At 47.8% G+C, this 25,881-nt stretch overlaps 2 protein-coding genes across 2 annotated transcripts in view; one reads left to right on the top strand and one right to left on the bottom strand.

Moving 5' to 3' along the window:
- The first annotated feature begins 949 nt into the window (after nt 1-949).
- Nucleotides 950-16,333, top strand: eif2b2 (eukaryotic translation initiation factor 2B, subunit 2 beta). The gene is made up of 8 exons (XM_052024499.1): nt 950-1,122; nt 2,450-2,570; nt 11,364-11,509; nt 11,915-12,078; nt 12,342-12,437; nt 12,749-12,886; nt 14,347-14,413; nt 15,838-16,333. The coding sequence occupies exons 1-8, from the start codon at nt 972-974 to the stop codon at nt 15,993-15,995; spliced, it is 1,041 nt and encodes a 346-aa protein (XP_051880459.1). The 5' UTR covers nt 950-971; the 3' UTR covers nt 15,996-16,333.
- A 154-nt stretch (nt 16,334-16,487) lies between these two features.
- mlh3 (mutL homolog 3 (E. coli)) overlaps nt 16,488-25,881 on the bottom strand; it is a 51,180-nt gene continuing 41,786 nt past the window's right edge. The window contains 2 exon segments of the mRNA XM_052021261.1: nt 16,488-17,909; nt 21,646-21,797. Coding sequence (XP_051877221.1) covers nt 17,835-17,909; nt 21,646-21,797 — 227 coding nt within the window. The 3' untranslated portion in view covers nt 16,488-17,834.

Below are 25,881 nucleotides of genomic sequence, written 5' to 3'. Positions count from 1 at the left end.
GAACAGATAGTTTCTGACGCATGGAGCAATCAACAGTATGTTTAATGTTCGATCAATAGACAGTTCAATCGATCAATAGTGAATAATATGTTAATCAATAACCATGACACTGGTAACCAATCTCCAATGCATTGGTCAATCAATGGACAGTTTACTATAAAAATTAATGGAGAATCTCCAATATAGCAAAAAATCAATATAGCTTTGAATACACTGATCGGTGAAAGAGTACCGAATGCACTGATCATCATGAGTCTAACACAACAATCAGAGGAGAATCTTATACACCTATTGATCAATAACACGTCTGATGCACCAATCAGTCAATAGAGAGTCTAATAGAGGGAGGCAAATTTCTCTCAGAGGGTTGTGAATCTTTGGAACTCTTTTCTTCAGAGTTTTTGAGTATTTTAAGGCAGAGGAGGTTAGATGATAAGCAAGAGGGTGAGAGGTTACCAGGGGGCCGATAGGAAATACAGACTTGAAGTTGCAAACAGGTCTGTCATGATCTTATCAAGTGGTGGAGCAGAGTGACCTCTGGCTCCTAACGTTTGTAAGAGTAAGGCCATTGGAGGGGTGGGGGGAGAAGTCTGGGGTTAAGAAGGTGTGATGGAGTGGTTTGGGGAAGGTTGGGACAATTGTTGAGTGGGGAGGAGGGAGTTTGGGGTAAATGTATGATTAGAGTTGAGTGGGAGCAGGTGAAGGGTTTGGGGCAGAAGAGAGTTTTGGAGGCTTGGAGAGGGGTGGAGGAGTGAGGGGGAGGAGTGATGGAGGAGTTTTTGGAGGAAATGGTAGGAGGAGGGGGAATTTGAGGAGGTTGAGGGAAGGTGGAGGTGTTTTGGAGGAGGTTTGAGGGATCAGGAGCTACTTCCGCCCACCCGCCCTCACCAACATGGCGGCCTGGCTGTGCCACATGAAGATCGCAGGACAGAGTTCCGGATCCGGCGGCGGCCTGTATTTCCGGTGCCGCCATGCCGACCCCGCAGCCCGAGCTGGCGGAGATGGTGGCGGGGTTCCTGGGGCGGCTCGGCCGGGGGGAGCTCCGCGGCTCCGAGGTCTTGGCGATGGCCACGGCGGGGCTGCTGCGGCGGATCGTGGCCCACAGTCGGTGGAGCAACGCAGGTAACGGGCCCGGCCCGGGAGGCGGGTGTTTACCGGCTTATCTCACCCCCCCCCGGGGACTGTTCCCCCCCCCCCCCCGGGACAGGGAACCCCCCCCCCCGACTGTTCTCCCCCCACCTCCCCGGGTGACCCCCTTGGGGACCGGGACCCTCCCCCACGACTGTTCCCCCCCCGCCTCTCCTCGGGGACCCCCAGCACAGGACAGGAACAGCCCCTTCAGTTCACGGTCAGTGACACCCGACCCCCTCTGCCTGCACATGGTCCACCCCTCCCCCCCCTCCCCCGCTCCCCCCTCCCCCCCCCCAGGCCTGTCACACAGCTTCTTAAACCCCTCGACCGTATCTGCCCCCACCCCAACCACCCACCGCTCCCTGTAAAACATATCTCCCTTGAACTTCCCCCCCATCTCCAACGTAGACCCTTGAGGTATGACAAGGACGTGCCATACCTTTCTGATACCCCTCAGATGACTATCTACCATATCCATTGCCACTTTAATCTTATATACTTTTATTAGGTCATCCCTCAGCCTCCTTCACTTCAAGCCCAGCCTACCCAATCTCTCCTCATAACCAAGATCCAGGCAACATCCTGGTGAATTTTCTCTGTACTCTCTCCAGCACAACCACATCCTTCCTATAATGTGGTGACCAGAACTACACACAACACCCCAAGTGTGGCCCAACCTTTGTTTTGTAAAGCTGCAACATCACGTCCCAACTCTTGTATCCTATGTCTCACAGCCTTGCTATTAGCAACAGATTACATAAAGAACCACAGTTTGGTCCATGAAGCCACTCTAGCTGCCCCATTAACTCATTTGGTCTTGCACTATCAGAGATATTCCCTCCATTCCATCCATCCCTCCCCCACCTCCTCTCTCTTTCAGTTCTGATCAGGGTCCCGGACCTGAAACGTGAACAGTTTCTCTCTTCACAGACGCTGCCTGACCTGCTGAGTGTTTTTATTTCAAATTCGAAGTATCTGCAGTTCTCTGTTACCCCTGTTATATCCAGATGCCAGGAATTTATCCCAAAACATTTATCCCCTTGCTGCCCGGGGTCAGGATATTACCCCCCTGCCCCCTTCCAGGTCCCAGGGACCCACCACGTTCCCATCCTTGCCCGGGTCTTGCCCTCACCCTCTCCCTCTGCCCAGGGACTGGGGACCCACCACGTTCCCACCTCCAGCCCCCCGGGTAGGCCTGCATCCCTCAGCCTCATCAGGTGGGTAAATCCCTCTGTAACCAGCAGGACCCCCTCAGGGTTATTGACCTTCCCCTGGGTGTTGTGGTCTCTCCAGTGACTGGCTGATTCCCACCCCTCAGGGGAGCTGCTGGACTTGATCCGGACGGAAAGCCGGAAGGTGATCGCTGCCCAGCCCTCTGAGACCACTGTGGGGAACATCATCCGGCGTGTAATGAAGATTATTCGGGAGGAGTACAGCCGGTAAGAGTGGGGATTGCGGTGGGTGAGGTGTCAGACACTGGAGTGTTTAGAGTGTTAGAAGCAGAGACGAGAGGGTCGAGGCAGCTGTACTGGAAGTGTGAAAGTGGAGGGGAAGCTGCTGACACAAGCTGCAGGTGAACCTACCATCTAGTGGCAGAAGCTTGTGTGTTTCACAGGCTTTCCTTTTACAGGAGCCCGGGAGCCGTTGGAGCAGTGGGTCCCCTTCAGGTCCGGTGAGAGTCTTTTAAAAGCTTAATAAGTGGAGGGCAACTGAAGGGTTAAACAGTGTTGAGTGGTTGATTGGAGAGCACGGTACTTGAGGTAATTGGCAGGGACAAATATAAGGAGGGGTATCTGAAGAGGAGCGGCCAGTGTGTCAGTGGCTCAGGGTTAGGAGTGGAGCTCTGAGGCTTTGGCTCGAGGCTTCGGCGAGCAGAGGGTGAGGACAAGTTTGCCCCCAGTGAGGTAAGGCCGTTAAGTTCCTTTTAATTTAAATAACTTAGGAGTAGGTAATGAATGCAGCAGTTAGGGCAGTCATGTGCTCTGTATGCAGTATGTGGGAAGTCAGGGACAGCACACTTGTCCCTGATGACCACACCTGTAAAAAGGTGCATTCAGCTGCAGCTCCTGACAAACCAAGTTAGGGAACTGGAGCAGGAGCTGGATGAACTCTGGATCATTCTTGAGGCAGAGGTAGAAATAGACAGGAGTTTCAGGGAGATAGTCACCCCTAAAAGTCAGGAAACAGGTAACTGGGTAACTGTCAGGAAAAGGAAGGGGTATAGACGCAGGTCAGAGCACCCCTGTGGCCGTTCCCATCAACAATAAGTATACCGTTTTGGATACTGCTGGTGGGGACGACCTACCAGGGACGAGTGGCAGTGGTCCCGTCTCTGGCACTGAGACGGGACCCTCAGCTCATATAGGAGGGAAAAGAGGAGAGCAGCAGTGATGGGGATTCGATAGTTAGGGGGACAGATAGGAGGTTCTGTGGGAGAGAGCGAGAATCCCGGATGGTCTGTTGCCTCCCTGGTGTCAGGGTCCACGATATCTCGGATCAAGTTCTCAATATTCTCAGAAAGGAGGGTTTGCACCTGAACTGGAGGGAGACTAACATACTTATGGGTAGGTTTGCTGGTGCTGCTCTGGGGGTGTTTAAACTAGATTTGCAGGGGGAGGGGAACCAGAGTGTTGGAGCAGATAGTGAGGTGGAGGAGGAAAAAGGTCATGCGAGGACTGCAGGTATCGACAGAAATCAAAGGTTTGTACGTGATGGAAATGTTCTCAGGTGCATCTATTTCAATACAAGGAGTATTGTAGGTAACGCAGATGAGCTTAGGGCGTGGATTGACATGTGGGATTATGACATTATTGCTATTAGTGAGACTTGGATGCAGGAGGGGCAGGACTGGCAGCTTAATGTTCCGGGGTTCCGTTGTTGCAGATGTGTTAGAGGGGGAGGGATGAAAGGGGGAGGAGTGGCATTACTAGTCAGGGAAAATATCCCAGCTGGGCGTAGACAGGACAGCCTGGAGGGCTCGTCTACAGAGGCCATATGGGTGGAGCTGAGGAACAGGAAAGGTGTGGCCACACTAATAGGGTTGTATTATAGACCGCCCAGCAGAGAATTGGAGGAACAAATCTGTAGTGAGATAGCAGACAGATGTAAGAAACAGAAAGTTGTAATAATAGGGGATTTTAACTTTCCACATATTGACTGGGACTCCCACACTGTGAAAGGGTTGGATGGCTTGGAATTTGTCAAATGTGTTCAGGAAAGTTTTCTAAATCAATATATAGAGGAACCAACGAGAGAGAATGCAATACTTGATCTCCTATTAGGGAACCAGACAGGTCAGGTGACAGAAGTATGTGTAGGGGAGCATTTTTGAGTCCAGTGACCATAATGTCATTAGTTTCTAGTTTCCTATGGATAAGGACAGGTCTGGTCCTCGAGTTGAGGTTCTAAATTGGAGGGAGGCCAATTTTGTGGAAATGAGAAAGGATCTAGGAAGAGTGGATTGGGATGAGTTGTTTTTTGGCAAGGATGTGTTCAGTAAGTGGAAGGCCTTCAAAGATGAAATTTTGAGAGTACAGAGTTTGCATGTTCCTGCCAGGATAAAAGGCAAAGTTAAAAAGCATAGGGAACCTTGGTTTTCAAGGGATATTGGCGATCTGCTTAAGAAAAAGAGAGGTGTATAGCAGGTATAGGCAACTAGGAACAAATGAGGTACTTGAAGTGTATAGAAAAAGTAAGAAAATACTTTTAAAAAAAAAAAAGAAATCAGGAAGGCAAAAAGATGACATGAGGTTGCTTTGGCAGATAATGTGAAGGTAAATCCGAAGGGTTTCTACAAGTATGAAGAATAAAAGGATAGTAAGGGACAAAATTGGTCCCCTAGAAGATCAGAGTGGATGTCTATGTGTGGAGCCTCAGGAGATGGGGGAGATCTTAAACAGTTTTTTTGCATCAGTATTTACGCAGGAAACGGGCATAGTGGATATGGAAGGAAGGGAAACAAGCAATAGAGTCATGGAACATATAGAGATTAAAGAGGAGGAGGTGCTTGCTGCCTTACAGTGAATAAAGGTAGATAAATCCCCTGGGTCTGATAAGATATTTCCTCGGACATTGATGGAGACTAGTGTAGAAATTGCAGGGGCCCTGGTAGATATATTTAAAATGTCCTTAGCCACGGGTGCGGTGCCGGAGGACTGGAGGGTAGCTCATGTTTTTCTGTTGTTTAAAAAATGGATCTAAAAGTAAGCCAGGTAATTATAGGCTGGTGAGCCTGACATCAGTAGTAGGTAAATTGCTGGAAGGTGTTCTGAGAGATCGGATATACAAGTACTTGGACAGCCAAGGGCTGATTAAGGATAATCAGCATGGCTTTGTGCGTGGTAGATCGTGTTTAACGAATCTTGGAGAGTTTTTCGAGGAGGTTACCAAGAAAGTAGATGAAGGAAAGGCTGTGGATGTTATCTACATGGACTTTAGTAAGGCCTTTGACAAGGTCCCACATGGGAGGTTAGTTCAGAAGGTTCAGACACTAGATATCCATGGAGAGGTTGTAAACTGGATTCGAAATTGGCTGTGTGGGAGAAGACAGAGAGTGGTAGTGGATGATTGTTTCACAGACTGGAGGCCTGTGACTAGTGGTGTCCCTCAGGGATCTGTGCTGGGACCATTGTTGTTTGTTGTCTATATCAATGATCTAGATGATAATGTGGTAAATTGGATCAGCAAGTTTGTGGATGACACTAAGATTGGAGGCGTTGTAGACAGCGAGGAAGGCTTTCAAAGCTTGCAGAGGGATCTGAACCAACTGGAAGAATGGGCCAGAAAATGGCAGATGGAATTTAATGCAGACAAGGACAAATCAAGGTAGGACATGCACAGTAAATGGTAGGGCACTGAGGAGTGCGGAGGAACAAAGGGATCTGGGAGTTCAGATACACAATTCCCTGAAAGTGCTGTCGCAGGTAGACAGGGTTGTAAAGAAGGCTTTTGGCATCCTGGCATTTATAAATCAAAGTATTGAGTATAGGAGTTGGGATGTTATGGTGAGGTTGTATAAGACATTGGTGAGGCCAAATTTGGAGTATAGTGTGCAGTTCTGGTCACCTAACTATAGGAAGGATATTAGTAAGATTGAAAGAGTGCAGAGGAGATTTACTAGAATGTTGCCGGGTCTTCAGGAGTTGAGTTACAGGGAAAGATTGAACAGGTTAGGACTTTATTCCTTGGAGTGCAGAAGAATGAGGGGAGATTTGATAGAGGTTTACAAAATTATGAGGGGTATAGACAGAGTTAATGTGAATAGGCTCTTTCCACCTAGATTAGGAGAGACAAGTACGAGAGGACATGGCTTTAGGGTGAAAGGGGAAAGGTTTAGGGGGAACTTCTTCACTCAGAGTGGTGGGAGTATGGAATGGGTGCCTTCTGATGTAGTAAATGCGGGCTCACTCTTGAGTTTTAAGAATAAATTGGATAGATACATGGACGGGAGAGGTCTGGAGGGTTATGGACTGGCTGCAGGTAAATGGGACTAGCGGAATAACGTTTCGGCACAGACTAGAAGGGCCGAATGGCCTGTTTTCTGTGCTATAGTGTTTTATGGTTCTATGGCAAGACCTGGGCACCCAGGTGACAAGTCAGCAGTTGTTGCCTGCAGACCTCTGGTGGGTTTGGGTGGCCTGAGGTCATTCTGACCTGCTCAACTTTTCTTACAAGACATGACCTCCGTCCCACTACCCATCCTCTGAATCAGCTATCCCCTGCTTCCAAGGAAAGGCATCGCCTCCTTGAATAAGGAGATCAAGACTATGCAGTGCTCCAGGACTGGTCTCACAAATGCCTTGTCCCCTTCTTGCAAGGTGGAGAATTTTGTGGGGGGGGGGTGGAATCCTACAACAAATTACCATCAACAAGAAGGAAAGGCATTAGATGGCTCAGCAAGCTTAAAGGTGGTTAAAATCCCGATTTACACAGCCCATTTATGTCCTGTACGAGTCTTCCTGCCCACCATGTCCATGCTGTACACTATCCCCCTGTGTGTTGCCTATTTGTGCCTGTCTATAGGTCTCTGAAACATGATGATTGTACATGATTCCACCAGCGCCTCTGGCAGTATGTTCCAGACATCAACCACTCTCTGTGTAAACAAAAATACTCTGTGGTCTAACCAGTGTTTTGTAGAGATGTGTCCCTGGCTGCTATGGGAGAAGATTGCTGGGATCCATAAGACCGTAAGACAAAGGAGCAGAAGTTGGCCATTTGGCCCATCGAGTCTGCTCTGCCATTCTGTCATGAGCTGATCCATTCTCCCATTTAGCCCCACTTCCCCACCTTCTCACCATAACCTTTGATGCCCTGGCTACTAAGATACCTATCAATCTCTGCCTTAAATACACCCAATGACTTTGCCTCCACAGCCGCCTGTGGCAACAAATTCCACAGATTCACCACTCTCTGGCTAAAGAAATTTCTCCGCATCTGTTCTGAATGGGCGCCCTTCAATCCTGAAGTCGTGCCCTCTTGTACTGGACTCCCCTACCATGGGAAACAACTTTGCCACATCTACTCTGTCCAGACCTTTTATCGTTCAAAATGTTTCTGAGGTCCCCCCTCATTCTTCTGAACTCCAAGGAGCACAGCCCAAGAGCCGTCAAACATTCCTCATATGTTAACCCTCTCATTCCTGGAATCATTCTAGTGAATCTTCTCTGAACCCTCTCCAACGTCAGCACATCCTTTCTTAAATGAGGAGCCCAAAACTGCACAGGATTTTGGGTCCTTACAGAATTTTTAAAATCTTCATCAGCCACAGAGTTATACAGCACAGAAACATGCCCTTCGGCCCAATTGGTCCATGCTGAGCTAGTCCCATTTGCCAGTGTTTGGCCCATATCCCTCTAAACCTTTCCTATCCGTGTACCTGTCCAAAAGTCTCTTAATGTTATCTTTATTTATGAAGAGCAGCAGGTTTAGGGTTAGGATAAGACAGGTAATTACAGGAAGTCTTAGGTCAGGGTTAGGGAAATTACTGAGGAAAAATTCTGTGAAATGGGAGTAATCTGGGATTGATCAGAAATAGTCAACACATTTTTGTTAATGGGAGAACCTATCTGATGAATTTGAGTGAATTTTTTGGTCGGGTAACTAAACATGTGAATGTGTGGTTGATGTAGTCTACGGGGACTTCAGTAAGGTCATTGACAAGGTTCCACGTGAAACACTGGTCGAAAGGTTCGAGCCCATGGGGTTTAGAGAAATTTGACCAATTGAATCCAAAATTGACTTGGTGATAGGCAGAGGGCCGTTCTGTGTGATTGGAAGCAAGTGCCTGGTGGTGTAGCACAGGGGTCAGTGCTGGGACCCTTTATTGTCATGAACATTAACAATATGGATGTGACTGTAGGAGGTATGATTTAGTACATTTGCGGATGACACAAAGGTGGGTTTTTTGATAGTGAGGATGATGGTCTATATGAAAATTGGTAAAATAGGCAGAGAAATGGCAGATGGAATTTAATTCTGAAAAATGTAAGTGATGCACTTTAGGAAGATTAAAGGCCAGCACAGTGAACAGTAGGTCTTCAGGTGTACTGGGAACAGAAAGACATTGATGTACAAGTCCAAGGACCCCTGAAATTAGCGGCACAGATAGATGAGGTGTATGGAATACTTGCCTTCGGTCATTGGCGTATGGAATACCAGAGCAGGGATGTTGGGATACAGCTTTCTAAAACATTGACCACAGCTGGAGTACTGTGTGCAGTTCTGGTCACCACGCTACAGAAAGGATGTGACTGCACTGGAGAGGGTGCAGAGGAGGTTCCCCAGGATGTTGCCTGGGATGGAGTATCTGAGTTATGAGGGGAGTCTGGGATTGTTTTCCCTGAAACGAAAGAAGCTGAGTGGGGACCTGATAGAGGTGACAAACTGATGAGGTGTGCAGATAGGATGGACCGTGAGAAACTTCCCCCATAACAGAGACATCTAAAACCAGAGGGCAGAAGTTTAAGCCAAGGAGCAAGAGGGTTTGAGGAGATCTTAAAGCAGAGGGTGGTTGCAGTCTGAGCGCTCTGGTGGAGGCAGTCTCTCTCACAACACCCGAAAAGTATCTGGACGAGCACTTGAATCACTAAGGCACGGAAGCCTATGGACCAAGCGCTGGTAAATGGGATTGGTGTACTGGATGTTTAGCATAGACATGGTGGGCCGAAGGACCTGTCTCTCTGCTGAATGACTCTAGAAGATGTATCAAATTAGAAAGTATAGGATGAAGATGAACAGGAGGTGGTTTTGAGGAAGAATTATTTATCCAGAGTGTGATTGGTGTATAGAGGGTATTGCCTGTGGGTGACAGTGGGGAGGGGAAGGAGGTCTCCCATTTAACAAGTTATTTAGGTGAGCACTTGGAACACAAGTCAGGGAAGGCTACGGGCTAAGTGCTGGAGAATGGGATTAGTATGGATCGGTACTTGTGGCTGTCGTAGACGTGGTGGGCTGAAGAGCCTCTTACCTGCTGAGTCACTCTGGGGCAGAAGTCAGAATAAGAAGGGAGGGGGAGGAGCACCGGCTGGTAGGAGAGTCTGGGTGGGGAAGGGGGGAGATTAAGAAGCTGAGAGGTATAAGAGGCAAAGGGCTGGAGGAGGAGGAATCCGGCAGGAGAGGGCAGTGGACCATGGAATAAAGGGAAGGAGGTGGGGAATAGATGGGCAGGTCATGAGGGCGGGCGAGGGGAAAGAGAAGGGAGGGGGCCACAGGATTGAGGGAAAGAGGACCCAATTCCTAGATCTAACTTCCAGTAACCCCTCCCCTCTTCCCCCCCACCCCTCTATTGTTTCTTCCCCCTTCCCCTTCCTTTTCCCTCATTCCTGTGGCTTGTCTCCCCCTTCTCCCCCCCCCCCCCCCACTTCCCCCCCTCCTGCCAGCCTGTGCTCCTCCCCCTCCCCCAATCTTCTTATTCTGGCTTCTGCCCTCTTCCTTTCCAGTCCTGATGAAGGGTCTCGACCCGAAACGTCAACTGTTTATTTCCCTCCATAGATGCTGCCTGACCTGCTGAGCTCCTCCAGCACTTTGTGTGTTGCTCCAGATTCCAGCATCTGCAGAATCTTGTGCGTCTCCGGGTCACTCTGGGACTACTTCTGTACTTTGTCCCCTTTGTAGTAGAGGGCCACGTTTTAACACACGTATAACATACACTGGGAACGGTGGACCGCTCTGACTTCAGGTCAGCACCACCGTTCAGTAAGATCATGCCCCATCTGACTGTAACCTTAAACCTGTGTTGCTGCCCACCCCATGTTCTCACATTACTCCAAGGACCCCTCCAGCACTGCTCCAAGGACTCGTGGCCCCAAGAGAATTTTCTGTCCTCCCTTCCCAGGTGAAGAGGAAATGAAGAAAGGAATGTGGCCACGAGGGAATAGGGTAGACTTGCAGCTAACAGAGGGGAGCCACTGGTCTTCCACAATCGAAATCGGTGGGTGGGTCCAGTGGGGACCTGCTCCTGGCAGCAGACAGTGTAACTGAGACATTCAAGGGCACCTTGTCCTGACCAAGGAGACTGGACTTCAGCAGGCACTGGAAGAGCAGCTCTACTTGTTATCGTATGGGCTGCAGTTCAGTTGCTGAGTTACTGGTTGGGGATTAAGGGTGGTGACAGACATTGGACTCGTTATACCCAAAGCCAGGACTGAGGACAAATCAGTAACCATACACCGGTCAACCTAACCTCGAGTGGGGAAACCTTTGGAAACAACAACCTGAGAAAATGAACAATTATTGGCACGTGAGGGTTAGTGGATGAAATCAGCTCAGATTGGTAAATGCAAATTGTTCAACCAACCTGATTTGGGATTTTTGATGAGGCACAAGGGGATTGATGAGGACACAAGGGAGATTTACTCAGATGGTTGCAGGGATGAGGGGCGAGGCCGAAGGTGGAAAGTCTTCTCTGGGGGAGGGAAGTTGATGGAGAGACACAGCCGGGAAACAGTTGCCTCAGACACCAGGTATGCACTGACCACCAACCACCCATTGACACTAATCTCACTTCATTCTCCCCACATTCCCCTTAAAAACCCCCTTCCTTCTGGGGGGGGGGGGGGTCCCAGCACTGGGAGGGGGAGCCCTGGCACGGGGGAGGGGAGGGGGAGTCCCGGCACTGGGAGGAGGGTGCTGGGAGAGGAGGGGGAGTCCTGGTGCTGGGAGGAGGATCCTGCAATGGGAGCAGGGAGAGGGACACGGAGGTGAGTACAGCCTCATCTCTGGTTGTATTGCAGGCTGCAGGGTCACAGTGAAGAGATGGATCAGGAATCCCTCCACAAACTGCTGACCTCAGACAGTCAGAGCGAAGATCTGAGTCAGAGTTTTACACCTCTCAAATCCAACGTCATTGAGCTGATTAACGAACTGCTGACGGAGCTTGGTGAGTACTGGAGAACTGGGGGCCTGATGCTTGCGTGGTACCTGGGAGGTCAGGGTCTCCCAGGATCAGGGAGACCTGAGCGATAGGCTGGTGTGTGTCAGGGGTGGGCTCACCTGACAGATCAGGAACTCCCATAAAGTGGTGGGGGGTGGTCTCTCGAGGGCAGTGGGCTCCCTGACGTTGGGGCTTGTGTTAACTGGTAGGAAGATTAATGTTGAGTAGTGGGTGTCTGGAACTCTCCGCCTGAAGCAGCAGTTTTCCTGTTTAAAGGGAACCAGAGCGTGGGCGAGGTGTGGAATAGAATGAGCTCCAAGTGGCATTTGGCCAGCATCAATGTGATGGGCCGAGTGGGCTCTGTAGTAACTTTGTCCAAGTGTTTGACGAATTGCTGTCTGGCGTTTGTAGAGGGGACCAGGTATCACATTGCAGCGCAAGCCCTGGAACACATCCACTCCAATGAGGTGATCATGACCCTGGGCCGATCCCCAACCGTTGAAGCTTTCCTGATGGAAGCAGCTCGAAAACGCAGCTTCCAGGTGATTGTGGCGGAGTGTGCCCCTTACTGCCAGGTTAGTGAGAGCATGTCGGGGCGGGAGGCTCGGGAAGCAGAGGCGAAAGCTCCTGGAGACCTCTGCACCCCAAAACCTTTGCTGATGTCCCCATCGCTGACGCTTCCTATCCCTGACCCCACCCTCGGGTCCCTCCCCATCTCCTCCATTCGCTTCCCCTTCCCCTCCCACAGACTCCCTTCCAATAAGAGGTTCCTCCTTCCATCAAGGGAGCATCCACCCAGGCTCGGTTCAGACCACTGACCTCAGTCTCTGGGTTCCAGGGTCATGAAATGTCCGTGGCTCTTTCTGCTGTTGGGATTGAAACAACCGTCATTACAGACGCTGCCATCTTTGCCGTCATGTCACGCGTCAACAAGGTACCAACCAGGGGCCCTGTGTACTGCAAGGGGGTAACAGGGACTTGATGTGGGGGCTGGGGGGAGGAGAGGGAAGGGCGGGAGAGCTGGTGTGGGGGGAGAGAGTGGGGGAGAGGGAAGGAGGGGGAAGTTGGCATGGGTGTGGAGAGGGGAGTGGGAGGGGGACGGAGAGGGGAGGGCCAGTGAGGCAGTGGAGCAGCATTGAGGGAAGAGGTGGGGGGGGGGGGGGGGTGGTCAGTGTAGGAGTGGTCACTGTGTTTGGAGGGGTTCGTGCGCAGCGCGAGGAACGTGCTTTCCTGCTGTCTCTACAGGTCATCATTGGCACCAAGACCATCCTCGCCAATGGGGGTCTGCGGACTGTCAATGGGGCTCACACTCTGGCTCTGGCAGCCAGGCACTACTCCACACCGGTGATCGTCTGTGCCGCTATGTACAAGCTGTGTCCACAGGTACGTACTCAGCTCTAATTGGATCCTGTCCACAAATCTAGCAGAGGAGGCCATTTGGTCCATCAAACCTGTGCCTTCTAGTAGAAGGATCTTATCAATCCCACCCGTATGACTGTCAGGACAGGGGCAGGAGGAGCCCATGCTCCTGCTCCACCATTGAGTCAGATCATGGCTGATCCAACCTTGGCATCAACACCATTTCCTGCTCCCCCCACACCCCTCAACTCCTTGTAGTTTCATTGTCTGTTTACCCCAAAGCCGTGGAGTCAGAATCTTTGAATATGTTCAAGGTGGGAGTTGAGAATTCCAAAGAGTCATCACCCTCAAGAAATTCCTTCTCATCCCTACTACTTACGATGGCCCACATTTCACATGCTTTTTTAACTTGCTCTATCTGCATGTCAACCTTCACTTCACGTACTCAAACCCCATTGTACCTCAGTGCTTTGAAGACTCAGTCTATTTAAATGATTATTTGCTCTTTCATCCTTTCTTCCAAGACGGATTACCTCCGATGTTACCACCTTCTACTCCAGGTGCTAACACGTTGCCCACTCACATAACCAATCTGTACACCTTTGTGGGCTCTGTCCTCACAACTTACTGACCTACCTCTTGCAGCCCCATTCCTGTGCTGTCTCCCCAAAGCCCTGCAGATTATTCTATCAGATACTAGACATTCTCCATTAATTGTGTTGCAGCTGTATAAAACTTTGGTTAAACCACACTTGGAGCATTGTGCGCAGTTCTGGTTGCCCCATCACAGGAAGAAAGTGGAAACTGGGGAGGATGCAGAAGAAGTTCACCAGGATGTTGCCTGGATTAGAGGGTGGAGCTTTTAAGACAGATACATGGGTGGGAAACATTTAGAGGGACATGGGCTAAAGGAGGCTAGCTCAGGAAGGCAACTTGGTCAGCATGGACAAGTTGGGCCAAAGGGCCTGTTTCCGTGCTGCATAACTGACCTTCCTGAAGCTCCTGTGTATAACATCTGTATGCACCTGAGTGAGTCACAACTGCTGCCCCAGTGATCCATGCAGACACAATTCCTGCAGACAGTCATCAAGGACGTGGACTTCTCCCTTGTCTCCCACACCTCACAGGAGGAACATACCCCGCACTGACTGTCATCACAGGTTCTTTTAACAAGTCAGAGAAAAGGAAAATCCTCCCTTGCCTTACCTTGCTGCTGCTTGCTCTCCTCACTGAGCCTGCAGTTTGTCCTCAACAGCAGCACTTCTGACCTCAATACTGCCCTTCTCGAAACAGCAGCTCTGCTGCACCTGGGCTCCTGTTTCATTTGCTGCTCAGTCTCACGGTGATTGTGCAGGGAGCTCCATCACTTCTGATCCAATCCAGTCACCTTGGCTCATCCATGGCATCGATCTGACCACTGATTCTGCACTCGTGTTGCATGTGAGGATGCACTTGCTGCTTAATATTATGTTTCTCATTTACAGTTCCCCAACGAGGAAAACACGGTGCACAAGTTTGTTTCGCCACAGGAGGTTCTCCCTTTCACAGAAGGTACTTGTCCCTGGTTAGAGATGGCTGTAGCAGGGCTCAGGTTGGCCACTAGTCTGTGTGCTCTCCCTTTTGCAGAGAGCAGGCAAGCTGAGAACTCTTGTCACATCCAGCTCACTAATGTGTTGATGATGGCAGGTCTGGAAGTGCACCCCTGTGGGTTCTGCTCAAGCACAGTGTGTGGACCCACAGTAAAGCCCCAGGTGTGGACTTCAGTAAGTGAAGGGGGTGACTCTATTTTAAATATTTTTTTAATTAAGGTAGATTTTCTTAACCTTGCAATTTTCATTTGCAGTGGTGTAAATAGCTTGCCAGTCTCCCAGTTAATGGGGTAACCAGCTCAAGCTTGTGAACAGAAGTTACTGCCAGCTGATTCAGAACTTGTACCTGGAAATATAAATTTGTGTTCTGGGCCCCACAGTGTGTCCCTCAAACATGCTGATCAGCAGAAAGGATGGGTGGATGATGCTATGTCATAAACTAAGTCAGGAAAAAGTAGTGGTTGCAACATATAATCTGGAATTAGAGTCCTAGAGTACTACAGCACAGAAACAGACCCTTCAGCCCATCTAGTCCATGCTGCCTGATCTTCTGTCTATTCCCATCCACCTGCACCTGGACCATATCCCTCCAAACCCCTCTCATCCATGTACCTATCCAAACTTCTCTTAAATGTTACAATTGAACCCGCATCCACAACTTCCGCTGGCAGCTCGTTCCACATTTGCACCTCCCTCTGAGTGAAGAAGTTCCCCCCAGATTCCCCTTAAATATTTCACCCTAAACCTATGTCCTCTAGTTCCAGTCTCACCCAACCTGAGGGGGGAAAACCCTGTATGCATTCACCCTATCTATACCCCTCATAATTTTATATACCTCTGTAAGATCTTCCCTCATTTTCCTGCACTCCAGGGAATGAAGTTCTAACCTATTCACCCTTTCCCTGTAACTCAGGTTCTCAATTCTTGGAGAATCTCAGATCACAGGGGAAGAAATGGATGGTAAAGCTATGTCACTGTTGTAGGAAAGATAGTCACTGTTAGAGGAAAGCAGCACTGTTTTGTACACAGCTTGCACTGTGTCAGAGTCTGTGTACTGTCCTTGGGTGAGTTTGAGTACATTGAGTAAGAATTAAATAAGTCTGTTTCCCCCCCCCCCCCCCCCCCCCCCATTTTCTGCTTGGTGGCTTGGCAGTGTACCTCTTTCCTGTGGAAAGTACATGCCATGAATTACAGATTAATTAGAGCACACAAGGAGTCCATTTGCTCTGTTGATTCCTCACCAGCTCTACAAGACCATTTGGGCTCATGACCCTGGTCTCTCCCTGTAGCCCTGTATTCTTTTCAGATACCTATCCCTTTTGACACAATACATCTTTTTCCCAGGGTATCTTGGTTCTCAGTCTGACTGTTATTTGTTTTTTACAGGTGAGATTCTGTGCAAAGTGAGCGCTCACTGCCCTGTGTTCGATTATGTTCCTCCAGAACTCATTACCCTCTTCATCTCCAACATTGGGGGGAATGCCCCTTCCTACATATACCGTCTGATGCGTGAACTCTACAACCCTACTGACCACCAAATATGACTTAATTAAACTTGGTGACACAGTAAACTCTGATCATCTGCTTTCACATTGATCAGAAATACCAATAGTTCAACGGTATTGTAGCAGTTATTGTAACGCTATTACAGAGACCCAGGTTCAATTCTGGCCGCTGTCTGTAAGGAGACATGTGGCTGCGTGGGTTTCCTCCGGGTGCTCCAGTTTCCTCCCAAAGACGTATGGGTTAGGATGTTGCGGGCATGCTACGTTGGCACCAGAAGTGTGACGACACTTGTGGGCTGCCCCCAGAACATTCTACGCAAGGTGCATTTCACTGTTTCGATGTACATTTGATTAATAAAGATATCTTATCTGACTCACTGAGGCTCATCCCCAATACTCCTGTAAACCCATTGAGGATTTTACCTGTACTTCAGTTAAACAGGTGAGGATGAAGGAAAAGTTTAATTAAACATTACAAAGTGGTATATTAAACACATTTTGAAGTATTAGTAGGATTAACATCCTGTCAGTTCAGCATCAGTCCCTACTCTGTGATTTTTATAAATGACTTGAATGAGGAAGTGGAGGGAAGGGTAAGGTTGTGGATAGTGTCAAAGGTTGGAGGTGTTGTGGATAGTGTAGAAGTCTGTCGCAGGTTACAACAGGACATTGGTAGGAGATAGAGCTGGGCAGATAAGTGGCAGATGGAGTTCAAATCTGGAAAAGTGTGAAATGCTACACTTTTGAAGAACGAACAAGAAGGCAGAGGACAAGCTTAATGGCAGGATTCTGAGCAGTGTGCAGGAACAGTGGGATCTTTGGATCCAAGTCCATAGATTCCTCAAAGTTACTGCGCAAATTGATAGGGTGGTTAAGAAGGCGTGTGGTGTGCTGGCCTTTATTAGTCGTGCGATTAAATTCAAGAGCCACCACGTAATGGTCACCTCTGTATAGGAAGGAGACAGTGCAGAGGAGATTTAACCAGGATGCTGCCTGGATTGGAGAGCATGTCTTATGAGAAAAGGTTGAGCGAGCTAGGGCTTTTCTCTTTGGAGTGATGCAGGATTACAGGTGTATAAGATTATGAGGGGCATAGATAGAGTGGACAGCCAGCACCTTTTTCCCCCCCCCAGAGTGGCAATAGCCAATACCAGAGGACATCCATTTAAGCTCAGAGGAGGAATGTTCAAGGGAGATGTCAGAGATAGGTTCTTTACACAGAGAGTGGTGGATGCCTGAAATGCACTGCTGGGGGTGGTTGTGGAGGCTGATACAATAGGGACATTTAAAGGCTCTTAGATAGGCACATGGATGTAAGAAAAATGGAGGGTTATGGGCTGTGCAGAGGGAAGGGTTAGATTGATTGTGGAGGAGTAGTTCAGCACAACAATGTGGTCTAAAGGGCCTGTACTGTGCTGTTCTGTGATCTATGATCGGAGTTTTACTGTAATTCACCCACGAGGGCCCTGAGCCTGTACTCATGGACTGGCTACATAAACAGGCTCAGGAGAGCATGGTAAAGGAACACAGCTACAATGGACATCTTACCCACCACTGGCCACCACACACTCCCACCACCAATAAAGATTCTGCACACCAAACAAGTTTCATTTATTGAAATAAATAGTTCAGGAATAAAAGAGTCATACATTGCACACAAGGTCAACACACACATCACTCTGTTTGCAGCAGTTGCACCCATGAGTTCCTACCTCAAGTATCTTTGCTGGTCAGTCAATTCAAAGACAGCTGGCCAAATGGTTAGGTCAATGTACCACAGCAGCCTCGGGGGGAATCATTTGTCCATTTCATAACAGGACAGTCAGGCTGATGCAACAGGTCAGGTACAGGTTCCTCAGCTCTTGCCAATCAGCACAATCACTGAACTCCTTCACAGCTTGCCCACGCTTTCCTAAGTGTCCGCAACCTCTGTAAATTAGGTCTATTGTGAACCTGTGGATTAGAATAAATGTGAAAATGTAATGTGCATAGAATGTACCAAGCAGACTGCAGATGCTGGAATCTGGAGCAAAGAAAACAAGCTGCTGGAGGGGGCAGGGCAGCATCTGTGGAGGGAAGTGGACAGTCAACTGTTCAGCTCCGAGACCCTTCATCGGGACTGGGAAAGCTGAGTTTTATAGCCCAGTGGCCAACTGTTGCAGATCCCACTGCAACTAAACATCATAGACTTGAATGGGCCACTCATCAATCCAGGGGCTGGAACTTGCGGCAAGTTCCAATCCCGTCAACTCTACAAATGGATGCCTGGATTGCAGTTTAGTTATGGGGAGAGATTGGATAGGCTGGGATTGTTTTCCCTGGAGTGAAGGAGGCTGAGGGATGACCTGATAGAGGTGTATAAAATTATGAAAGCATAGATAGGGTAGATGGTCAGAACCTTTTTTCCCATGGTGGGGCACAGGTTTAGGAGTTTTAAAAGGCCAAGTTTTTTTTTCTTTACAGTGAGTGGGTGATATCTGGAACTTCTACCAGAGGTGGTGGTGGAATCAGATACAATTGCTATGATTAAAGAGGCATTTAAACAGGCACTATACAGCAAGACATAGAAAGACATTGTCATAATGCGGGTGAATGGGATTAGTGTAGATGGGCAAAAAGGTCGGCATGGACATGGTGGGCTGAAGGGTCTGTTTCTGTGCCGTTCAACCCTTTTATTCTAAGACTATGCCCCCTGGTTCCAGATTCCTCTGCATGGGGAGGTTAGTTCAGAAGGTTCAGACACTCGGTATCCATGGAGAGGTTGTAAACTGGATTCGAAATTGGCTGTGTGGGAGAAGACAGAGTGGTAGTGGATGATTGATTCTCAGACTGGAGGCCTGTGACTAGTGGTGTGCCTCAGGGATCTGTGCTGGGACCATTGTTTGTTGTCTATATTAATGATCTAGATGATAATGTAGTAAATTGGATCAGCAAGTTTGCTGATGATACTAAGATTGGAGGCATAGTGGACAGCGAGGAAGGATTTCAAAGCTTGCAGAGGGATCTGAACCAACTGGAAGAATGGGCCAGAAAATGGCAGATGGAATTTAATGCAGACAAGTGTGAGGTGTTGCGTTTTGGAAGGACAAATCAAGGTAGGACATACACAGTAAATGGTAGGGCACTGAGGAGTGCAGAGGAACAAAGGGATCTGGGAGTTCAGATACATAATTCCCTGAAAGTGTCATCATAGGTAGGGTTGTAAAGAAGGCTTTTGGCATCCTGGCATTCATAAATCAAAGTATTGAGTATAGGAGTTGGGATGTTATGGTGAGGTTGTATAAGTCATTGGTGAGGCCAAATTTGGAGTATTGTGTGCAGTTCTGGTCACCTAACTATAGGAAGGATATCAGTAAGATTGAAAGAGTGCAGAGAAGATTTACGAATGTTTCCGGGTCTTCAGGATTTGAGTTACAGGGAAAGATTGAACAGGTTAGGACTTTATCAAATCTCCCCTCATTCTTCTACACTCCTAGGAATAGAGGTTTACAAAATTATGAGGGGTATAGACAAAGTTAATGTGAGCAGACTCTTTCCACCTACATTAGGAGAGATAAGTACGAGAGGACATGGCTTTAGGTTGAAAGGGGAAAGGTTTAGGGGGAACATTAGGGGGAAATTATTCACTCAGAGTGGTGGGAGTATGGAACGGGCTGCTATCTGACGTGGTAAATAAGGGCTCACTCTTAAGTTTTAAGAAGAAATTGTTTAGACACATGGACGGGAGAGGTCTGAAGGGTTATGGACTGGGTGCAGGTCAATGGGACTAGCAGAATAAAGTTTTGGTTTAGACTGGAGGGGCCAAATGGCCTGTTTTTCTGTGCTGTAGTGTTCTATGGTTCTAAGGGGAAATATCCTCTCAGCATCCCTCCCGTCAACCTCCTCAACTTTTCCATGAGGTGTTCTGAACCATCAGTTGCAGCTCCACTTCTACTCCCAATCTGTATTCTCACTGCCCCGACCATTCCCCTACTGTTACTATAGGCTGGGAACAACACCGGTTCAAATGTACAAAAGCAAACCGGAAGTAGTACTTGAGGAACTAACCTGGTGACAGTATAATTCAGTACATCTGTAGCAAGCAGCAAAGTTAAGTAATCCTGGTTCAGATTAGCATTCTGTAATACTATCTGGCTGTGAATGGTGGTAGACTAGAACTGAGAGGAGGAGTTTCTAAGAATATGCTCACCCTTAATGATGGTGGAAGTTAGCACAGGTGCAAATGATGAGGCTGAAGCATGTGCCACCATTTAGCCAAAGGTGCTGAGTGGACAGCCTGCTCCTGAGATCCCCACCATCCTACATGCCACTGTTGAGACAATACATTCCAGGAGATATCAATCCACTAGATCTTGCCACCCTTTTATTCACTGCTAGGCCTCACAGAAACCAATCAAACAATTCCCCACCCAATACACGTTATAAACAGTCACTGCCACTCCTCCTTTCTTGACGTCACAGTAAGCAACAAAAAACATTTGAAAGAAGATTAATAGTCCAGAAATCCTCTGCCTTGGGAAAAGGACTCTATTTAGTAAGAACAAACCTAGCCTATTTCTTTATAGGTCCTCCATTCCAGGCAAATCTGGGTGAATCCCCTCTGCACTCCCTATTGCTACCACATCCTTTCTGAGTGTGGTGACCAGAACCGCGCTGTCTAACCAATGTTTTGTACAGCTGCAATATACCGTCCCAACTCTTATACTCAATGCTTCAGCCTATGAAGTCAAGCATACCAAATGCCTTCTTCACTACCCTATGCACCACTGTCACAACTTTCAGTGAATTATGAACTTGCTCCCCAAGGTCTTTCTGTACATCAACACTACTCAGGTCCCCGCCATTTACTCTACACATCCTACCCAAGTTTGACTCTCCCAAGTACATTACCTCACACTTGTCTGGATTAAATTCCATCTGCCACTGCTCTGCCCAAATTTCCAAAGTCAAAGTCAAGTTTATTGCCATCTGCACAAGTACATGTATGCACAGGTGCAATGAAAAACTTACTTGCAGCAGCATCACAGGCACATAGCATCAGATAAGCAGCATTCACAAGAAAAACAAATAGTACACAATTTTTACAAGAAAATACAATTAGAAAAAAAAAACCCAGTCCATTTTAGTGCAAAGTGGCCCAAGTAGTCATAGTGTTGCTAAACTCTAGTGTGATTAGGGCTTTGCCAGCTGGTTCAAGAACTGAATGATTGAAGCTGATCTATGTCCTGCTGTTTCCTTAAATAAGTTTTTTCACTATCTTTGATTCCACCAATTTTCATGTTGTTTTCAAACTGTTAGCCTTTACACTGCCGTACACAACCATCTGACAGAGTGCACACAAGTATAACCCAGTGTACTCGTGTTTAACGTGTTCCTATATAACTTTATCCTTTACAACATAATACCCTGCACAGAACACATTATGAACTCTGTGGTATAATGCAGTTCACACATATTACCCCATGTATTCCACAGCTTGCACACTATACCACGTATAGCACATATCTACCTCTATACCTCGTGTATAGTGCTGCACTCACAGTATGATGTGAATAGAACAGTACACCAACTACTGCTGAATATAGCACTGTATACCCTGAGAAAGTTACTGCTTCACTCAAAGTGATCAATGCACAGGATACTGTGCTTTATTATTTAACAAATACAGTACTGGCTGTGACTCCCATACCTCTTGGTCGATATCCAAGTGATCCAGGTCTGCCAGAGGTAGTATGGAGGGTCTGCCGTGAGCACACTGGAACGGCAGGTGACAGCTGGCCAGTGAATTGATGAGGCTTCTACACTCTTCCACACTCAGTGCATCCCCAAATTTCACCGCTCCTGCCAACGTTACACAAAATAGAAAAACAATTATCTGGATGGTAATAGAATAAGAAAAAGGAGCTGAACGCAAGTGCTCAGGTGCTGCAAGCAGTTAGGAAAGCAAATGATATGTTGGCCTTAACTGCAGGAGGACTTGAGTACAGGAGCAAGGATGTCTTGCTGCAGTTAGATAGGGCCTTGGTGGGACTCCACCTGGAGTTCTGGTCACCTTCCCTGAGTAAGAATTTTCCTTCCGTGGAAGAAGTACAACAGAAGTTAACTGTCTGATCCCTGGGATGGCAGGACTGAGGGATGGGAAGAAATTGGGTCCATTAGGTCTAAATTCACTGGAGATTAGAAGAATGAGAGAGGATCTCATACAAACTTGTATAATTCTACAGGAATAGGGTGTTTCCCTGATCATTCAGAACCAGGGGTCAAGGTATGTATCATTTGGAACTAAGAGGAATTTCTTAAACCTGTGGGATGTGAACCTGCAAAATTCTCTACCATAGAAGGCAATGGAGACCAAATCATTAAATATATTCAAGGTGGTAGTTGACGTGAAAATTTGGTGTTGTTGATCACAAGGAAATGGTCTTAGTTTATAGAACCGAGCAAGTTGGCTGGAGCAATGGATGGAATTTAATCCCGTAAAGTGTGACCTGATGCACTTGGGATGTCTAATGAGGATAGGACAAATACAATGAATGGTACACTAGTGCCCCACCATTCATAGCACAAGTTCTGAGGGGGAAAAGCCTGCATGTATTCACCCTATCTATACCCCTCAATTTTGTATACCCTTATAAGATCTTTCCTCATTCTCCTGCGCTCCAAGTCCTAACCTATTCAACCTATGCCTACAACTCAGATCCTCAAGTCCCGGCAACATTCTTGTAAATTTTCTCTGCACTCTTTCAAGCTTATTGATATCTTTCCTGTAGGTAGGTGACCAGAACTGCACACAATACTCCAAATTCAATACAACTTCAATATAACATCCCAACCCCTGTACCCAATGCCCTGATGCCCTGTGTGACAATGGCCAACACGAGGGGACATAATTTTAAGGTGATTGGAGGAAGGTATCAGGGGGATGTCGGGGTAAGTTTTCTTTTACACACAGAGTGGTGGGTGCGTGGAATGCACTGCCGGCAGAGGTTGTGGGGGCAGATACATTAGGGACATTTAAGAGACTCTTAGGTGGACACATGAATGATAGAAAAATAGGGGGTTATGTGGGAGGGAAGAGTTCGATAGATCTTAGAGCAGGATAAAATGTCAGCACAACGTTATGGGCCGAAGGGCCTGTACTGTGCTGTAGTGTTCTATATTAAGTGCCAAAACACCATGTTCCCAGGTCCCCCTTGTTCTACTGCACACTTCAGGGCCCAACCAGTCACTGTGCAAGTCTTACCCTGGTTTGTCCTTCCAAAGTGCATCACCTCACATTTGTCTGCATTAAATTCCATCTGCCATTTTTCAGCCCATTTTCCTGACTAGTCAAGATCATACCAACGACATAGGTAGGAAGAGGGATGAGGTCCTGAAAAGTGAGTTTAGCGAGCTAGGCAGAAGGCTGAAGAACAGGACCTCAAGGGTAGCAATCTCAGGATTGCTGCCAGTGCCACGCGATAGTGAAGGTAGGAATAGGAGGAGATGGCAAATGAATGTGTAGCAGAGAAGTTGGTGCAGGAGGGAGGGTTTTAGATTTTTGGATCATTGGGATCTCTTCTGGGGAAGGTGGGACCTGTACAGAGAGGATGGGTTACACCCGAACCTGAGGGGGGGCCAATATCCTTGCAGCCAGGTTTGCTAGGGTGGTTCAGGAGGGTTTAAATTGGTTTGCGAGGGGGAAGGGAACTGGAGGAGTATGTCAGAGGAAGAAGGGGATGGGGAAAAGTCAGATCTGACAGATAGAGAGGCTTTGAGGAAAGAGAAGCAGAGGACAGGCTGTAAAAGTAGTAAGGTGGATGGGCTAAAGTGCATTTACTTAAATGCGAGAAGCATCAGGAATAAGGGAGATGAACTGAGAGCTTGGATAAGTACATGGGACTACAATATTGTGGCTATTACAGAGACATGGCTGACATCAGGGCAGGAATGGATATTGAATATTCCTGGTTTTCAGTGTTTTAAAAGGGATAAGGAGGGGGAGGGAAGAGGACGAGGGGCAGCGATACTGGTCAGGGACACTGTTACAGCTGCAGAAAGGGTAGATAATGTAGAAGGATCCTCTCTAGAGTCAATATGGGTGGAAGTTAGGAACAAGAAAGGAGCAGTTACTCTATAGGCCTGGGAGTATTCTATAGGCCTCCCCGGTAGCAGCAGGGATACTGAGGAGCAGATTGGGAGGCAGGTTTTTGGAAAGATGTGAAAATAACAGGGTTATTATAGTGGGAGACTTCAACTTTCCAAATATGACTGGCACCTACTTTAGTGCCAAAGGTTTAGATGGGGCCGAGTTGTAAGTGTGTCCAGGACAGATTCCTGACAGTATGTTGACAGGCCGACTAGAGGAAATGCCATATTAGATCCAGTTCTTAGATAATGAACCGGGACAGGTGACAGATCTATCGGTGGATGGACCATTGCTCCATAACCTTAGAATTGTCATGGACAGGGATAAGAGCAAGAAGACGGGAAGATATTTAATGAGGAAAGGCGAATTATGAGGCTATAAGGCGAGATGAACTTGGGAGTGTAAATTAGGGTGATATTTTTGAAGGGAAATGTACTATGGAGATGTGGTCGATGTTCAGGGATCTTTTGCAGGATGTTAGGGATAAATTTGTCCCGGTGAGGCAGAGAAGGAATGGCAGGGTGAAGGAATCGTGGGTGACGAGAGAGGTGGAACAACTAGTTAGGAAGAAGGCTGCAGCATACATAAGGTGTAAGCAGCAAGGATCAGACAGGGCTCGTGAGGAATATAGAGTAGCAAGGAAGGAACTTAAGAAAGGGCTGAGGAGAGCGAGAAGGGACATGAAAAGGCTTTGGCGAGTAGGGTTAAGGAGAATCCCAAGGCTTTTTTCTTGTACGTAAAGAGCAGGATGGCGTAGAGTAAAGGTAGGTCCGATTAAAGACAAAGCTGAGAGGATGTGCCTGGAAGCTGTGGAAGTGGGTGAGGTTCTCAATGAATACTTCTCTTCAGTATTCACCAAGGAGAGGAGTCTTGATGATGCTGAGAACAGTGTAGGTGAGGGTAATGTTCTAGAGTATGTAGATATTAAGAGAGAGGATGTGTGGGAGTTGTTAGAAAATATTAGGACAGATAAGTCCCTGGAGCCTGAAGGGATATTCCCCCAGGCTGCTTCATGAGGCAAGGGAGGAGATTGCTGAACCGTGGTTAGGATCTTTGAGTCCTTGTTGTCCACAGGGATGGTACTAGAGGATTGGAGGGTGGCGAATGTTGTCCCCTTATTCAAAAAGGTAGTAGGGATAGTCCAGGGAATTACAGACCAGTAAGCCTTACTATCTGTGGTGGGTAAGCTGTTAGAAAGGATTCTAAGGGATAGGATCTATGAACATTTAGAGAATTATGGACTGATTAGCGACAGCCAGCATGGCTTTGTGAAGGGAAGATCTTGCCTCACAAGCCTGATAGGATTCTTTGAGGAGGTGACCAGGAAGATTGATGAGGGTAGTGCAGTAGATGTGGTCTACATGGATTTAGTAAGGCGTTGATAAGGTTCCACATGGTAGGCTTCTTCAGAAGGTCAGATGCCAAGGGATCCAGGGAAGCTTGGCAGTGTGGATTCAGAATGGCTTGCCTATAGAAAGCAGAGAGTTGTGGCGGAGGGAGTGCATTCGGATTGGAGGGCTGTGACTAGTGGTGTTCCCCACAGGGATCGGTTCTGGGACCTCTACTTTTTGTGATATTTATTAACGATTTAGATGAGGGGGGTGGAAGGGTGGGTTAGCAAGTTTGCAGATGACACAAAGATCGGTGGTGTTGTGGATAGTGTGGAGGGCTGTAGAAGCTTGCAGAGGGATATTGATAGGATGCAGAGCTGGGCTGACAAGTGGCAGATGGAATTCAGTTTGGAACACTTTGGAAGGACAAACTCCAAAAGCAGAGCTAAAAGGTAAATGGCAGGAT

Source organism: Pristis pectinata, chromosome 1 (assembly GCF_009764475.1).
Source record: "Pristis pectinata isolate sPriPec2 chromosome 1, sPriPec2.1.pri, whole genome shotgun sequence".
NCBI lineage: Eukaryota > Metazoa > Chordata > Chondrichthyes > Rhinopristiformes > Pristidae > Pristis > Pristis pectinata.
Note: the sequence above shows the minus strand (reverse complement) of the source record. Positions and strands in the feature narration are given on the sequence as shown.

Bases quoted from the DNA above. Each gene is read 5' to 3' on its own strand.
- eif2b2 (XM_052024499.1), top strand. From the start codon at position 972: ATGCCGACCCCGCAGCCCGAGCTGGCGGAGATGGTGGCGGGGTTCCTG. The intron at 12,079-12,341 runs GTTAGTGAGAGC...TCTGGGTTCCAG, and splicing joins AGTGTGCCCCTTACTGCCAG to GGTCATGAAATGTCCGTGGC. The intron at 12,887-14,346 runs GTACGTACTCAG...TCTCATTTACAG, and splicing joins TGTACAAGCTGTGTCCACAG to TTCCCCAACGAGGAAAACAC.